This window comes from Xyrauchen texanus, chromosome 26 (genome assembly GCF_025860055.1).
Source record: "Xyrauchen texanus isolate HMW12.3.18 chromosome 26, RBS_HiC_50CHRs, whole genome shotgun sequence".
Lineage (NCBI taxonomy): Eukaryota > Metazoa > Chordata > Actinopteri > Cypriniformes > Catostomidae > Xyrauchen > Xyrauchen texanus.
Genome location: NC_068301.1, coordinates 9083408 through 9101798, shown reverse-complemented (window position 1 = coordinate 9101798; position 18391 = coordinate 9083408). Strand labels below are relative to the sequence as shown.

The window sequence follows — 18391 nt, the reverse complement described above, 5'->3', positions numbered from 1 at the left end:
ACTTTGCTCAGCGGTGAGGTGTCCGTGGCGACCAGTCGTCCTTCTTAATCTCGGGTTTCGGCACCAGTGTATAGGGAACAATGGAAAGAAGGAGGCGAGAATTGGCTTGACAATATAAATTATATTGTAATGGTAAACTGAACCAAAAAGACACAAACATCAACACACAATGGTCAGCTGCCCATGAACATTCTCTCTCACACCACCGTCCGCAGTCGATCTTTATCCCACTCGGAAGCTTGATTAGCCTGATAAGGGACCAGGTGTGTAGAATCACAACCCGGCCCCGCCCTCCACCCTGTCACACTTACCTAACACTGGTTGCATTTAATGACAACTTTGACTTATCATAGCATGGCTTAGCTAACTGAGCTGCAGCTTTTTTTACCGACACTCAAAACCAGCTGTACATCTGGGAATCCAGTTTAAACAAGCTTTGACCAGCCAACCATCTTTGTTGATGGCTTTGTCACCTGGTTTAAGATGTTTGTTTTTTTTACAGCCAGGGAATGTGACTGAGCTAGCTTTAGCTGCTACTTAGCAACTACCAACAGATATCTGAGTGCTTTCCATTGCTAAGGAACATAACATTTTCATATATTAATATTATTGCTATTTTGGTAACCGGCAACTAGGCTCCGGTGTTGCTTTTTTCACCTGCACCCTAAAACAAAAGCATGCATGCACAGAAGTCTCTCCAAAAGTACAACAGCTTCAGTGAGATGACATCACCCCCTGGCTTGGCTTTATAATGCAGCATTGAGATATGAAGCATGCCATTTGGCTTGGAAAGGGACCAGAATCCAAAATGGTAGATTATAAGCCAAATTCATCAGTGTATGAGTAAAGCGGCGAGCCAAGAGTTGCTGCCCTTGAGTAGGATGAGTACACAGGTGGCAAATTGGGAAGATGGATGAGGCTATGTCTTCCCAGGAGAGAAACCAGTTATACGACAATACTGTACGGTAATAGCCGGGCTCTGGGGTCCAGATCCTGTGGCCTTGGTGAGAAATCTAATACAGAGTCTTGTCAAAATCATCATCAAGGCTCTGGACAGAATGATTTCTCCTACATTTAGCACCATGGGGTGGCATGACATGCGTCAAGTTCACAGCGGGGTACTTATACTAGCTAAAGACTTCATTAAAGTCCCATGAGGCACAAATGTCAGCTCTTAAGCAAAATAAAATGGTGGATGTAACACCCTTGGATGGAATTGCAGACATTGCACAAGTATTATCTTGACTAAGGACGTCATTTAGATACTTAAAGACTCTAAGATATGGATTAACAAGCACAGTTTGCTTTCCATTTCTAATGTATTTTCAAATTGAAACAGGACGTTTGTACAATAGCCAGTAGGTTTAAGTACATCGCAGCTATAAATACAGGATTTGCTGATTGCTGGTTTGGTGTAGGTGGAATAAGATGGAGGCGAATTCTCATTCTATAGTGCAATTGATTGGACTAAAATCTGTATATGCAAGATGAGTCATGAATATTTCTGTACTATTTTCCCAAAATAGAAATTCTGCATTCATGTCCTCCAGAGAAGTTCGGACTTACGAGGTCAGAAGTCGTAATGACGATACGATGTGCATTAAAGTGATTTTAGAAATAATAGACCAGTTTTTTCTTACTGACAAAGACAGGAAGCAGTTTTAGCACCAATGCAACAAAATGAAGAGCAAAGCCATATATTAGGTGAGTAATTGATGCTTTATATTTCTATATTACGTTCTTGTGCAGCCACGTATAATTATGGTAAATGTAGTATTGTTTCAGCTTGTCACCTCATAAACCAGCTAAATAAGTCTTATTTTCTGGTAAGCTTTATTGCTATTCTTCAACAGCAGTACTAAAATGCATGCAAACTAAACTGTACCTAGTCAAAATTCATAAGTAAAAATGAATTATTGATTCTTCTACACCATGATTCTTTAATTGACATGACCCAAACTTGGAAAATCAGGGCTCAAAGAAAATCAAGAGTTTCCCACTCATCTCGCAGATACAATTATTCTGATTTGACCTAAATGCTCCAAAAAATATTGTTAATTTGAAATGCATATACTGCTGAAAACTTTTGTCAACTTTTAGGTGTACACTAGCACTGGGTTGCCATCTTTCACTTTCAGGCTCAAGCTCTCACCATATCCAAATAAATCTCACGCCAAATAACAAGGCAACGTAATTCAGTGTAAAATAAATACAACATAGCAACACATCTTGCTGGTAGGATTTTTCCATCAATGTGAGACTTTTATGTACTTTTATGTATAATTTTATGCACAGTAAATGTGTTTAGGCTATTTGCTTTTCCATATCAAATACTACAGGTTTTTTTATTTTTAGAAAGACTAGCTACATTAACCTAACTTATGGTACTGCAATAAAGAGCCATCAACTGTGGTTATGGCCTTGTTATCACAAATGCAAGTTAAACACTGGAAGAACTTTGGCAGGCTAAACATTCATAAGGGCAAGTACAAAGCAGAATAAAGTTTTCCTCCTGTTGATGTTTGATATTCATCAAACTGGCCATATTTGCCTTAAGATATTTCAAGAGATATATCTGAATAGTTTAGAATGAAACAAACATTTTCACTAGAAGCACAGTCACAGCTTAAAAAGTGGTCAGTTAGATTATTATAACTAGCCCCTTAAAAAACAAGGTGTTATTTTACTTCATAGTTTTGAAGTAAAAAAAATTATAATAATAATTAAAAAAGTCAAATTCAAAAGGTTGCAGATAGAAACATGAAATGTATTTAAGTCATTATGTTAATTTGTTATTAAGTGCAATTATGTAACCAACCAACTTGTGGGTGACAGTGTACCTCAGCCACCACTGAAGACCATTTTTGCGGCACAAGGACGTCATTTAGATGTGATACTTAAAGCCATCAGAGCTTAAGCCCACAAAATGGGTTCAAAGCAAATCTTATGCAAAGCACTGTTGTTTTACTTACCTGCTCCCCATCTTTTTGAACAGGAACTGCATTTGCCGCTGTAGGGAAACAGAAAGAGAGAGATGCAGGAATAGGCATGTGGCTTACGCAGTCTTTATAGGCTAAGTCAAACTGACAGCTCTTCGCTACATTTTCTGCTGACATTCACACAAAGACCTAAAATTAGATTAATTATCCATCCAAATCCGCCAGCACTCAGTGGGGAAAGAGATTTGTTGCATCATGCTTTTATATCTCATCACTCCAATAAAATGATAAAAACATTTAGTGATTGCACTGCATGTTGAAATTGGTGCTAATAATGATACATTTGTATTTCAAGAATAGGCTTGTAAGAGATGCTGAATTTAATATTAACAGTGCTCAAAGGAGCACATACTATAAGCATAACGTGCTCTGAAGAAATTTGGCTATTATGAAGCAAAGAGAAATCTTTAAATATTAAAATCTTATTTATTAAGCTCATAATTCTGTGTGTTTGCTTCCTCTATATTTGTGATCATCTGTATGATGACTTCTGCATCATTTTGATTATGAAATAAATATTGATGTTGTTTGTGTTTACAATGACTCATTCCAAATGACAAACTAGAAATGACACGTAAGTCAGTTTGCACTAACATTTTGAATGATGTGCCTGAAAATTTGCCCTGTAACATTAGAGGCTGTATAAACACAGACCAGCATAAGTAATAATATTTTTCCATAATGACAGTGTTTTTTAGACACTGCAATAAACAAATCATCCCCATTCCGTGACAAACTCGAAAGAGACCACCTAATAAACAATCATCCATATCAAATAGAAACAATCATCAATCTCAACAGGTTTAGCTTCAGGACACACATATTGCATTCATCATCAAGTGGTGACAACACAGTACCAAATTGTTTTGTTTTATTAAAGTAAACAATAACATGCCTAAAATATTACATTGATTTATTAGTATTACCTTGAATAATATGCCACAGAGTTTGATTGAACATCAAGGACAAAATATAGGCAAAGTGTTTTCTCGTCCCTTTTAAAAGTGGACAGTTTTTATTTTGCAATCCTAACTATGCACAATTTTATGGTTAGTTGCATTTAATTATTTGCATTTCGCATTGTTTTCCCCTGCTTTCACGACAAGTCTTCTGACCTGTCAATCTCATCACACTGGGCTTTTTTAAAGGGCCAGTTCACTCAAAAATAACAATCTCAGTCACCATTCACTTTCATTGCGTCTCTTTTCCATACAGTGACAGTGAATGGTGACTGAGGCTGTCATTCTGCCATACATCTCCTTTTGTGTTCCACAGAAGAAATACATTTATTTGGGTTTTGAACAACATGAGGGTGAGTAAATGACAACAGAATGTTTTATTTTTGAGTGAACTATCCCTTTAATTTTCATTCCAAAATTCAACCCACAGATGATGTCTTGCTGAATTGCCTGCACTTTCCCACTCCCTTGTCTCTCTCTTCAATTTAGCTCTGTTTAGTTCAGCTCAATATCACTGAAATTGAGTCGAGCTCAGGCTTGATTCATTGAACTCATTTACAGCAGTCCTAAAACTTTGGCACAATACAATAACAATATTGTGATGGGGCTAATCACATCAAAACAGAATGTACCAGTGTTCTATCTGCATCTTTTTTTTTTCCTCACTCAAGACTGATTTGGATGTCAGGGTGCATGAGTTGCATCCAGTGCATAATGTGTGTGTGTATGCGTGTGTGTGTCTTTTAATTGCTGGGCTCTCTCTCTCTCTGTGTAAATACAGAAGAGCATTTGGGCCTCAGGGCCATTTCCTCAATCAACCTAACCCACTCTGGAGAGACAGATAGAGCCACGCAGGGCAGCGGAACTCTAAGGAGAGCAATGAAGAAGAGTGAGGAGTAACAGAGGAAGACAGATAAAGTGAGTTAAGGTAAAACAGATCTACTCATAATCAATTACAAAGGAGACAGGCAGAAGTAGCAGGATAGAGAATGAGGACTGATGCTAAGATGAGTACAAGGATGGATGGATGGATGGATGGATGGATGGATGGATGGATGAATGGAAGACATAACATCCAAGGTCACTAAGCACCACATGGCCGCTGCACTGTTTACCCTGCCCATCTACATTCATGTCTGAATGTGACACTAAGCATTATGAGGTCTGGAGCCTGTGGGTGAAGGAAAGAGAGAGTGAGAGAGACAGAGAAAGAAGCAGTCAGAGAGGATATGAAAAGGAATAGGAAGGAAGATTCCTAGACAACCATCAAAAGCCTGGTGGTATCTGCTCACATCACAAGGATCTGCATTGCCTAGAACCACATGGAAGAATAACTGGACCATGGCACAATCTGGCTTCACGGATCATGTGGTCTAGAACATTTTGGAACCATCATCCAGCTTTGATATTTCATTCAGTGGCAAGAGAAAGGGAGAGTTAAAGAGAAAGCAAAAGAGAGAGAGTAAAAGAAATATGGATTTTGAAAAGTGAGACACATATCTTGCAAGAACTCTGACACACGGTGATGCTCACAGTGACTCTGATTAGGAGCGAAGTCCAAGAGGCTGACTCACCTCCACTACTGAGCCAAAAAGGGGGGGAGGGGGAGTACTTAGACAAAGAAGACTGAATGCATGATTGAAGGAAAGAAAGCTATGGAAAGTGATATAACAGAAAAATGGAAGAAAAAAGAAGAAGACAGGTGAAAGAGAGCAAGGAAACAGAGAGGGAACAGTCACGAGTTTAAAACATTTAAACATTAGACATTATGCTGCATTCCATTCATCTCGGAAAGTTGCATTTTCTAACTTCCTAGTAGGAAGTGCAATGGAACGCCTCTTGAAGTCGGAATTCCAAGATGCAGGTGCTTGATGTCACACAAACATGTCGGCACCCAGGAAGATATGCAAAGTGATACATATTCACTTTTATATAATAATATCGATAAATGAGTCAACGTTCATACATAATATAATATATACACTTTTTTTTAAATATGTTTGCTGACACAGGTGTTCAAAACATGGTAATCTGTAGCACAAATGCTGGCGCTGCGGCATTGTTTATCAGTTGGGTTGCTAGGAGACATCTCTGGTGACAGTCGAACCCCTGCTAAGCTAACAGGAGCATTACAGTTTTGTTTCCTTACATGTCATCTTCTGAGCTTTTGGCAATGGAATCCCTTTATGGTCAAATATCTGTGATTACTTGGTTTCAACACAGGATGAGAACCCAGGTCTCTAAGACTGCTGATGGAACTCACCATCAGTTTTGTCGCTTGTTAGTAACTCGGCAGAATGGGCTTGATGTCAGGGTGCTGGAACATGGCGTATTCCCATTTGATCATGTTGGATATATTTATTTACATATTTAGAAAGAAAGAAAGAAAGAAAGAAAGAAAGAAAGAACAGGGGAGGGAAGGAGGGAGGAAAGAAAGAAAGATAGGAGGGAGGGAATGAGGGATTATAGAAAGAAAGAAATAAATAATTGAGGGATGGAAGAAAGACAAAAGAAAGAAAGAAAGAAAGAAAGAAAGAGAGGAGGGAGGGAGGGAGGAAAGAAAAAAGAAAGAAAGAAAAAGAGGAGGGAAGGAGGGAGGAAAGAAAAAAGAGAGGAGGGAAGGAATGAGTGATAATAGAAAGAAAGAAAGAAAGAAAGGAGTGAGGGAGGGAGGGAGGAAAGAAAAAAGAAAGAAAGAGAAAGAAATAATTGAGGGATGGAAGAAAGACGAAAGAAAGAGGAGGGAGGGTAGAATGAAAGAAAGAAAGAATGAGAGGAGGGAGGGAGGAAAGAAAGAACAGAATGAGAGGAGGGAGGGAGGGAGGAAAGAAAGAAAGAATGAGAGGAGGGAGGAAAGAAAGAAAGAAAGGATGGAAGAAAGACGAAAGAAAGAAAGAGAGGAGGGAGGGTAGAATGAAAGAAAGAAAGAAAGAATGAGAGGAGGGAGGGGGGAGGAAAGAAAAAAGAAAGAATGAAACAGAGGAGGGAGGGTAGAATGAAAGAAAGAATGAAAGAAAGGTTGAATGTTACTTGGCTCGTTGTATGCTCAAAAGCCACAGAAGGAATCTGTCTACAAATTGCATACTTATACAGGTGAAACTCGAAAAATTAGAATATCGTGCAAAAGTTCATTAATTTCAGTAATTCAACTTAAAAGGTGAAACTAATATATTATATAGACTCATTACAAGCAAAGTAAGATATTTCAAGCCTTTATTTGATATAATTTTGATGATTATGGCTTACAGCTTATGAAAACCCCAAATTCAGAATCTCAGAAAATTAGAATATTGTGAAAAGGTTCAGTATTGTAGGCTCAAAGTGTCACACTCTAATCAGCTAAACACCTGCAAAGGGTTCCTGAGCCTTTAAATGGTCTCTCAGTCTGGTTCAGTTGAATTCACAATCATGGGGAAGACTGCTGACCTGACAGTTGTGCAGAAAACCATCATTGACACCCTCCACAAGGAGGGAAAGCCTCAAAAGGTAATTGCAAAAGAAGTTGGATGTTCTCAAAGTGCTGTATCAAATTACATTAATAGAAAGTTAAGTGGAAGGGAAAAGTGTGGAAGAAAAAGGTGCACAAGCAGCAGAGATGAACGTAGCCTGGAGAGGATTGTCAGGAAAAGGCCATTCAAATGTGTGGGGGAGCTTCACAAGGAGTGGTCTGAGGCTGGAGTTACTGCATCAAGAGCCACCACACACAGACAGGTCCTGGACATGGGCTTCAAATGTCAAACGTCTTACCTGGGCTAAAGAAAAAAAGAACTGGTCTGTTGCTCAGTGGTCCAAAGTCCTCTTTTCTGATGAGAGAAAATTTTGCATCTCATTTGGAAACCAAGGTCCCAGAGTCTGGAGGAAGAATGGAGAGGCACACAATCCAAGATGCTTGAAGTCCAGTGTGAAGTTTCCACAGTCTGTGTTGGTTTGGGGAGCCATGTCATCGGCTGGTGTTGGTCCACTGTGCTTTATTAAGTCCAGAGTCAACGCAGCCGTCTACCGGGACATTTTAGAGCACTTCATGCTTCCTTCAGCAGACAAGCTTTATGGAGATGCTGACTTCATTTTCCAGCATGACTTGGCACCTGCCCACACTGCCAAAAGTACCAAAACCTGATTCAATGACCATGGTATTACTGTGCTTGATTGGCCAGCAAACTCGCCTGACCTGAACCCCATAGAGAATCTATGGGGCATTGCCAAGAGAAAGATGAGAGACATGAAACCAAACAATGCAGAAGAGCTGAAGGCCGCTATTGAAGCATCTTGGTCTTCCATAACACCTCAGCAGTGCCACAGGCTGATAGCATCCATGCCACACCGCATTGAGGCAGTAATTAATGCAAAAGGGGCCCAAACCAAGTACTGAGTACATATGCATGATTATACTTTTCAGAGGGCCGACATTTCTGTATTTAAAATCCTTTTTTTGATTGATTTCATGTAATATTCTAATTTTCTGAGATTCTGAATTTGGGGTTTTCATAAGCTGTAAGCCATAATCATCAAAATTATATCAAATAAAGGCTTGAAATATCTTACTTTGCTTGTAATGAGTCTATATAATATATTAGTTTCACCTTTTAAGTTGAATTACTGAAATTAATGAACTTATGCACGATATTCAAATTTTTCGAGTTTCACCTGTAGTTTCCACTTTATATTAAAGTTATAGAAGTATTTTAGAATCAAAACATTCAACACCTCGAAAGGGAAGACTATTAAGGAAAACAGACTTTAAAATTTCTACTGTGCCAAACTAGCTTTGAATGAACAGACAGCTGAAACTGGATGCCAGCGGTCAATATTAATTGACACATAAAACTGGCCCAATCATAAGAGGTGATAAAACTTAGAAATTTAACGTAAGTCATTTCAAAACTTCTTGTTTATCACTCCATGCATGTGCCTCAATCCCCCTCTTTCTCTCCCTCCCTCCTTCCTTTCTCTTGTCTGACTCATTCTGTTGCAGTACCTCTCTCTCTCTTTCTGATTCCTTTTGCCCTGTCTCCACCTTCTTAAGGAGAAAACCTCTCAATCATGGTGAACCAGTCAACTACCGTGTCTGTCACCACCCAAGGTGGATCATGGAATCATATGCAAACGCACACACACATATTGTAGAAGCATGAGATTAAGTGTTTGTGTGTGGATGTGGGTGTGGGTGTGTGTGTGTGTGTGTGTGAGAGAGAGAGAGAGAGAGAGAGAGAGAGAGAGAGAGAGAGAGAGAGAAATGTAGAACAAGACCATGTGTATGTCAGCTTGTCTGACCTTCTTTCAGAGCTTGAAATTAAATCAATACAAAGAGGCATCCCTGAGTAACGCAATAGCTCAGAACAGAACAAACACGTACAGTGTGCGACCCAGTTCAAACCCTGGCACTAGTGCCAAGAGCTGAGCCATCCACCTGATGCCCTTCTAAACACACCCACACAAAATTACTCACTCATAGACCTGTGAAAAACAAATACACACTCAAATGTACATTTGCATTTGGAATTGAATTGTTAACTTTAAATACATTTGGTAAGTTGACATGCCCTGTATTGATAGCCTATAAGTAGATCATGTAATCATAAAACTATTTTAAATAGCCTTTGTAATTTTTATAATTAGTATACCATTTTTAGCGAGAGACTACATGTTCTTTCTAAAACTCATTGGTCACACCAATAATGGCAAAACCTTTTTAGAAATGTTTACTGGTCACAGTACCTTAGATATACTTCCCCTTATACAGTCTTATACAGTAGATTTTAACTTAAAATCTTGCTGTTGATGAAAAAGTCAGTGGAAATGTAAACTTAATTTACATGTATTAAATTAGCACATGCTTTCTATCTTAACCATGCTTAATACTACAAATCTAGCTGTGTGTGTGTGTGTGTGTGTGTGTGTGTGTGTGTGTGTGTGTGTGTGTGTATACACACTGTATATACAGTGCATTCAGAAAGTATTCAGACCCCTTCATTTTGCAATGTTACAGCCTTATGCTAAAATGCTTTAAATATTTTTTTATTTCACATAAATCTACACTCCGTACTCCATAATGACAAAGCAAAAACCAGATTTTTGATAACTTTGCAAATTTATAAAAAAAAAAAAAATGAAATATCACAATGACATAAGTATTCAGACCCTTTGCTATAACACTTGAAATTTAGCTCAGGTGCATCCCATTTCTCTGGATCATCTTTGAGATGTTTCTACACTTTGATTGGAGTCCACTGGTGGCAAATTCAATTGATTGTACATGATTTGGAAAGGCACACACCTGTCTATATAAGGTCTCACAGCTGAAAATGCATATCAGAGCAAAACCAAGCCATGAGGTCAAAGGAACTGCCTGCAGAGCTCAGAGACAGGATTGCTTCAAGGCACAGATCTGGGGAAGGTTTAAGGCTCCCAAGAGCTCAGTGGCCTCCATAATTCTTAAATGGAAGAAATTTGGAACAACCAGGACTCATCCTAGAGCTGTCCGCCCAGCCAAACTGAGCAACCGGTGGAGAAGGGCCTTGGTAAGAGAGGTGACCAAGAACCCGATGGTCACTCTAGTTGAGCTCCAGAGACCATGTGTGGAGATGGGTGAAATTTTGAGAAGGACAACCATTACTGCAATACTCCACCAATTTGGGCTTTATTGCAGAGTGGCCAGATGTAAGTGCAAGACTCATGAAACTGCACCAAAAGGAATCAAACATGGGATAAATATGATTTCCTTTTAAGGTTTTAAAAACGTATGCAAGCTCTGATTTGCCTATTATTTCTGACTTTTGTCTGCGATCTCCACAAAACTGTTGGCGAGTGAAAATCGGGCCTAAAATTGTGTAGTGTAAACTCAGCATTAGGGACAACTCTGTGAATGTCCTTTAGTGGCCCAGCCAGAGCTCAGACTTGAACCCAATTGAACATCTCTGGAGAGACCTGAAAATGGCTGTCCACCGACGGTCCCCATTCAACCTGACAGAGCTTGAGAGGATCTGCAAAGAATCCCCAAAAATCCACGTGTGCAAAGCTTGTGACATCATACCCAAAAACAATTGAGGCTGTATTCGCAGCCAAAGGTGCTTCAACCAACTTGATGAGATGGATAGCCTGAGGGAAAAAAACTGTTCCTGTGCCTGGCAGTTCTGGTGCTCAGAGCTCTGAAGCATCGGCCCGAAGGCAAAAGTTCAAAAAGGTACTGGGCAGGGTGAGGGGGGCCAGAGCAGGGGTGTAAAGTAATGAATTACAAATACTCACATTACTGTAATTAAGTCTTTTTACCAGGTATTGTACTTTTTTAAGTAGTTTTAAAATTGTATAATTTTACTTTTACTTGAGTATATTTTAAGTACTGTAACTGTACTCTTTATGCGCTATTTTCCCACCGTCTGTATTCGCTAATTTCCTGTCCTGATTTTATTTGTATTCATCAACATGATTGTCTAGGGAGAGTCTCCTGACTCCCGTCAAATCAAATCACACGTAAAAAAAAAATATATTTGAACGGCAGCTGTAGATCTGGCGCCATCTGTTATGGATGTGGAGGATGCCTCAAACACAGTTCAACACCTGAACATCACAGCCGCACCAAAAAGCACTTTTTACAGTGAAAAAGGCCAATTGCTTGACTGTGTAATGTGAGTTTAACTTGCTCAAGCCAGATATCAGCATTAATCCTGCCTCTAATTTGTAGAAACATATTGAGGTACATTTTATATTTCTGCTTACTAGATTCTCTGTGTCTATAAAGTAGCCTGCAAATGATCTATCTATCACTGAGATGATTGGGTTGATGTGAGAGATTAAGGTAATGATTTAAATAGGGCTGAGCGATAAAACAATCTCTGTTTATCTAAAAAACAAAAATTAAAATGAAGATATCGATGTTAAAATTGAGTAATTTTCTATACTTAACCTATGTTCTACATCTAGAACAGGGGTGTTCATCACATCAATCACGATAGCAAGACAACCACTGGTTAGTTGATCTAGATAAAATATAAAGAATGACTTTTTATTTCCTGACGTCTGTAGCTGCGTGCTTTTTGATTGACAGGCGGCCAATGTTTGTGCCCTAATGAGGGTTTGCGCCTAAATTGTCAAATACACATTATAATTCCCGTCTTGGTGAGGCATTAATGTAAACTCAGTCAGTTTGGTCTAAAGTGAACGTAAACAGTGGGACAAAAAGCGTCTTTGTATCAAAATGTCAGACTTGCAGTGTACGTGTAACCGAATTGAGCACTTAATCAAACAACAATAGCAAGGAAATTAGAAAAACACACTATTATTGGCTGAATAACTTGAGTAGCTTTAAAAATATGAATGTAATTTTTAATAATAATATTGTTAATAATATTGTTCGTTTTTTTAATAATACCAGCCCCTGATGTAGAGAGTGTGTTAATTATTATAATACATTTCCAGGAAAGTAGAGATGATAAAATAATTTATAATTATTCTTAGCCTTCATCATGTTTTTTCTAATGCCTGATAGAAAAGTATCAACCTTTGTAGAGCAATACTTCAAGCAGAATATTCCACCAGTCACAAACTTCAGAAAATTGTGCATCATGCATTAGAATGAGAACACAACTATTACTGAGCTTAAAAGATACAAGAACTAAATCAATGTGGAACATTGTATCTCAAAAGGAGGACAATGTGAACCCCCATGAGCTACTTAAAGAAATAGTTCACTCAATAATGAAAATTCTCTCATCATTTACTCACCTTATCTCATCTCAGATGTGTATGACTCTCTTTCTTCAGAACACAAATTAAGATTTTTAGAAGATTTTAGCTCTGTAGGTCCATACAATACAAGTGAATGGATGCCAAGATTTTAACGCTCCAAAAAGCACATAAACGCAGCAAAAAGTATTCCATATGACTCCAGTGTTTAAATCCATGTCTTCAGACGTGATATGATAGGTGTAGGTGAGAAAACAATCAATATTCAAGTCAATCTTTGCTAGAAATTCTTGATCTGTTTCTCACCCAACCTATCATATCTCTTCTGAAGACATGGATTTAACCACTGAAGTCAAATGGATTAGGCTACTTTTATGCTGAATTATGTGATTTTTGGAATTAAAAAAATGTGGCACCCATTCACGCAATGTATGGACCAAAAGAGCTGAGAAATTCTTCTAAAAATCTGAATTTGAGTTCTGCTGAAGAAAGTCATTCACATCCAGGATGGCATGAGGGTGACTAAATTATAAGAACATTTTCATTTTTGTGTGAATTATTCCTTTAAAGCCCAATGTGGCCCCTGTACCAAACAACTGCCCTACCGCCTCTAATGTGTGGGAGATAACGCGCCAAGTGACCCTGTTTTTTAGTGGGGGTTTTTTTTTGCATTCCTTGCATTGTTTTCAACATGTTTTATGCTCAACAATAACTCTCTCAGTGGGCATTAAGGGAAATTTGGACCCTGATTTAAACTCATTTAAATATAATTGTTTCATACATTATGATATTGAAAATAAATGTTTCATCTTTTCATTTCTGTAATCATGTCGCCCTTTTATTTATTTATTTTTAATCAGATTCATGTAGTGTTTACAGTTTCATAGATAAGTGATGTATTTTAAAAGTTGTCAGTCACAAACACATACAAAATACCTTTTTTTTTTATTCTTTCTGGCAAACGGCCATAAAAGGGAATGTAAATTACGGGATGTGTGCTACATTTTTTAATTGCAGCATAGAGTTTTTATTATAAAGAGGCATAGCTTTCACAACTCAATACTCACTACTCATGTGTACTTTTAAATGAGCTACTCATTTACTCTTAATTGAGTAGATTTTAGGACAGGTACTTTTACTCTACTCAAACTACATTTTTTAAGAAGAAACAGTACTTTTACTTGAGTATTACTTTTCAGTACTCTTTCCACCCCTGGTATTGAGTTAATGGCTCTGAATCATGTCAATGTGATATTTCAGTTTTTTCTTTTTAATATATTTGAAAAGTATTTTTTTAAGCATTTTGCATAAGGATGGAACGTGTGAAAAAACGAAGGGGTCTGAATACTTCCTGAATGCACTATATATATATATATATATATATATATATATATATATATATATATATATATATATATATATATATATATATAATAGGTATTTTAATATATACATTTTAATATAATACCCCATTTTTAGATTCAATATATATATTAATATAGGTTATTTCTGTTTTAAATCTTGGATTAGTTAATTGCAATTGCCCTGAGCTGTCAACAAATTCAGGTATTTTAGAAGTGCCCTTTAAAGTCTTTAAAGTTGATTAATTTAATAGTGAAATTATACGATTATGTGAAAGAATTGATAGCTGTATAATTACTTCTATAGGACATAAAGGACTCTTAAAGAGCTCACATACCGAGACCCTTGTAGTAGTCTTGACAATGCAAGATACATGACCTTGCAAGCTTAATTAAAAAGCAATATATATATTTATCAAATAACATTTGTTATTTCTTAAGATATTGTTGTGGTGATCAATGTAGTAGGTCTAAGAATGTTCTTACAATAACAACTGTTCTCTTCGTAAGCCCAAGTCGAGAATAATTAAATCATTATCAGGGCCTTGGATGAAGCTATTATGATCATCAGTGCAACATGCCGACAGAGCTTACATTTCTTCTTCCCACCTGAAAAGTGTTCTTCACTCTAAATAAAGGGGTGAACCACTGTAGACCTATACGAGGCTTTTGACCCATATTATTAGCATGCATCTTGTCCTCTCTCTGGTCAGAGTAAAGTAGACGCTATTTATAGCCAAACAAACTAAATATGTTACCCATGCCAGAACACATATTAGGCATCCAACCAGTTTCAGTCTAATAACTTAATGATATTTCACTTTTCAATCTAAAATAATTCAATACCATCTATTTCTGAGAGAGGTGCATTTGTTCCTCTCAGGAGGATATATGGGCTTCCCTAATTAGCCAATATGTACAACTTAGATTTTCTGCTGAGGTGTTTTGATAGCTTTTTAGCTAAATATATCTCAGTTTTCTGCACAGAGTATCACTGTTTCTGTGACGTTATTGCTCAATGACAATCAAAGGTCAAATACAGCTGCATTTTTATTTATCACAGGCTCTGCGAGCAGTCTCTGTTTGTTTTGATATGGTGCCCTTGCGAAATTTTTGTCTTATTGTTGTATACTCATATCATTAAAAATAATAAAGCACATTTAAGAGGAACAATTTTTCATCTTCTCTCCCAGGTAGGGCAGCCTGCTATCGTCTCATGGTTACAGCAGAATATTAATCACGCCAAAACATCAGCAATTTGTCATCAGTGTCTGCAGCACATTGTGTTAAAGCGTATCCAGTGCGTTTGGCTGGAACAGGTGTGAGTCACACGAGTTATCGAACACTTATAGAGCCCACTTGCACTGTTGATGCTGCCAAATTTGACCTACATGTGTGGCGTGCCCGCTGGCTTTGTGTCACACCTGAGCATTATTTAATGTATTATTTACTTTAACACCGAAAAACACCCTCTTTTCTCTGATAATTAGAGTGATGCATGCACTCCTGCTAGGTAGTCCGCACACTGGCTCAAACACAGCGCGCACAGACATGTGAACAGCTGCTATTTTCACACAAACAGCTCCTGACATGACCTTAGCATGGTGTCAGATTTATTTGAGACAAATCCTTGTGAAGCATAACATTTTTCATATGCACTCTCCAAATTCTAGACCATATGCACACTGATCACAAAAAAGCCACTTTATATCTTAACATTCTCATCCTTTTAGTGTCAACACTCTGTCTGTCTGCACCTACTGCATGCACTCAGACGCATTTGTGGGCATCAATTCCAGACACACTAGGTTGTAAATGCACACAGCATGCAAAAGCCACCACCTCTTCCCCGGCTTCCTGCTAACAGCGTGCTGAATCACTGTCAAAGCCTGGAGGACAAACAGCTTTTAACCAAAAGGTTTCCATAGAAACACACACATTTTCCCCAAGAGGGGGATGTGTGTGAGCATCAGCTATCACTCCCCTATCCCTGGCTCCTCTCCTTTCAACCTGCAAAAGAAAGGAATTCAAACGAAGAGGGTCTTACTGATGGTCCGGGAGCCAATACAGCCCATGATGTCTCAGCGAGGGCCGGTTTGTGAGCAAGGAAGAGCCACCCTCTCAGCAGACATTCTCTCCTTCTCTCTCTCTCTCTCTCTCTTTCTCACTCTTCTTCCTGTTCTCCGTGTCTCTGATTCTCTCCTCTCCTGTCTCCGTAAGGTTGCGTGCAAGTGTGTGTGTGCCAACACACTCGTCACCGTCATCTACCCTCCCTCCTTGCCTCACTAACCCCCCCCCTCCAATCCACATACTCTCACCAGAGAGATATCAGAGTTAGTCAGTCACTAAGTCAGTGTGTCTGTGAAACGGCGAGATTGTGTGTGCGAAATCTCTATACTGGGTACTTATGTCATCATGCAACCCTTAGCAATCAATACTATAGGTATTGGTCTCACACATTGAAAAATATCAATGACAATAATGAGGACCACAGAAAGCGAGGCATTCATATATTGCAGTGATTAGATGCATTTGTAATATAGAGCGTTCCTATAGCTCAACTGGTCTTCGATTCTCAGGGAAAACACAATCAAATTTAAACCGCAAATGCACTGTAAGACTCTTCGCATAAAAGCATCTGCCAAATGCAAAACTGTACGACATAGTCTTTGACAGTTCGAAAAAATTAATTCAAGATCTAGGCGAAATCGTAAGAAATCTTACGACTTGGTTGGTAGGGAAAGCTATACTATTTTTAATCGATACAGTAAAGGTGTACATTTTTAGCAGCCTCCTATCGAACATTCCCTCGTCTTGTTCCAAAATCTGATGCTTTCTTTCTTCTGTGGTACACAAAAGTTATTTTCCTATTTAAATCATGGTAAGGTTTAGGTTAGGGGTTAAACTTACGATCATGTAAGAACAATTTAATCCCTCATGAAATATGAGCAAATCAAATTTGTTCTTTCATTGTTAGTAGCACCCTTCTTTCGTAAATTTGACCATTGAATTCAATGGGACAATTTACGTACTGTAGCAATGGATTCATGAACAGTTTTACACACAAATTTTGTTCTACTCTTGTTTCATGAATAGGGGTCATTGTGCATTGGTTTGTTTAATTTTCTCTATGAGAGTAGAAGTAGTGTTTTTGTACAGGCCAACACATGCGATATCTTACAATTTTGCCATTGAGCAGACTTGTCATGTGCAGAGTTGGGTAAGTTACTTAAAAATTGTAATCCACTACAAATTACTAATTATTTCCCTAAAATTTCAATCAGATTACTTTACTAATTACTTTGTAAAAGAGGCCAAACTGTTAGTCCTATGTCGGATTCCAATAAAATGGCTGAAGGTTTCTGCGTTGTTCTGTCTTTTCTGAGTGCTGAAGTGTAGAGCGTAGGAGGGCGGGGCCAGGCTGGAACAACGCATGCTCAGTCCCCAATCAGCCTGATGGGGATGTGCGAGGAATAAAGACGGCCGGTGACAAAGGTTCGCGAGAGAAAGAGAATGACATGGAGCTGCTCTGTGTTTATGTTTGTGTGTTTTTCATTCAGTTTATTATTAAAACTATTATTTATTTTGCCAAGGCGGTTCTCGCCTCCTCCTTGCCCATTAATCGCTTTACATTGGTGCCAAAACCCGGGAAGGAGGAGGGATTTCCATCGCGTCCTCGACACTGCCTTCCACCCAGTTGACCGCCGCTGCAGTCCGCCTGGGGACAGAGTAGCCCGACCACCCTGACGAGTTGAACGGCGAGTGGGGACTGGTCTCCACGACCACCTGGAGCAATGGACTCGCTGCCAGGGGCGGAGGAATGCCCTGCCGTCCCCCAGAAACGTGGAGGGGTCGAGAGGACAGGAGGGAAGTGACGTGGAGGGGAGGAGGGAAGTGACTCCCCAACTGCCTGGAGCGGTAGGGCCGCTGCCAGGGGCGGAAGAGTGTCCCCACGAGTCGCCGGGAACGCGGAGGGGACTTCTGTCCACTGGGGGTCGAAGGTCTGACTCCGGTCCGCCCCTGGAGAAGTGGCTGCCGTCCGCCTGAGAGGGTGAAGGAGTGATGAAGGACCACGCGACGGTACATCAGAGACCCGGTGAGTGAGGTTTTTTTTTTCCTCTCTCTCTCTCTCTCTCTCTGTCGCTCCATGTTGGCCTTTGTCCCTCTCCTATTTTGTTGTTGTTTTTACCCTCCTGCTTCCCAGGTCAAGAAAGGCACAGAAGTCCAGCCAGCAGATGGGGAGCAAGGCAGTACGTCATGCCGGGGGTCCCCTGCCTGAGGCAACACCAGGAGGAGTGTAGAGCGGAGGAGGCTGAAACAAAGCACGCCCGGTCCCCAGTCAGCCTGATGGGGGCGCGCGAGGGGAAAGGCTGCCGGTGACAACGGTTCGAGA

General features: G+C 39.2%; 1 protein-coding gene across 2 annotated transcripts in view; it reads right to left on the bottom strand.

Annotated features, from left to right (window-relative positions):
- The window catches only part of LOC127620247 (uncharacterized), a 43588-nt gene extending 27408 nt beyond the window's left edge, over positions 1–16180 (bottom strand). For both annotated transcript variants that reach the window (XM_052093406.1, XM_052093407.1), the window contains exons 1-2: positions 16046–16180; positions 2973–3010 (exon numbers count right to left, since the gene is read on the bottom strand). In XM_052093406.1, the coding sequence (XP_051949366.1) occupies positions 2973–3010; positions 16046–16073 (66 nt within the window). In that variant the 5' untranslated portion in view covers positions 16074–16180. The remainder of the gene's footprint in view (positions 1–2972; positions 3011–16045) is intronic.
- Between the last annotated feature and the right edge of the window lie 2211 nt (positions 16181–18391).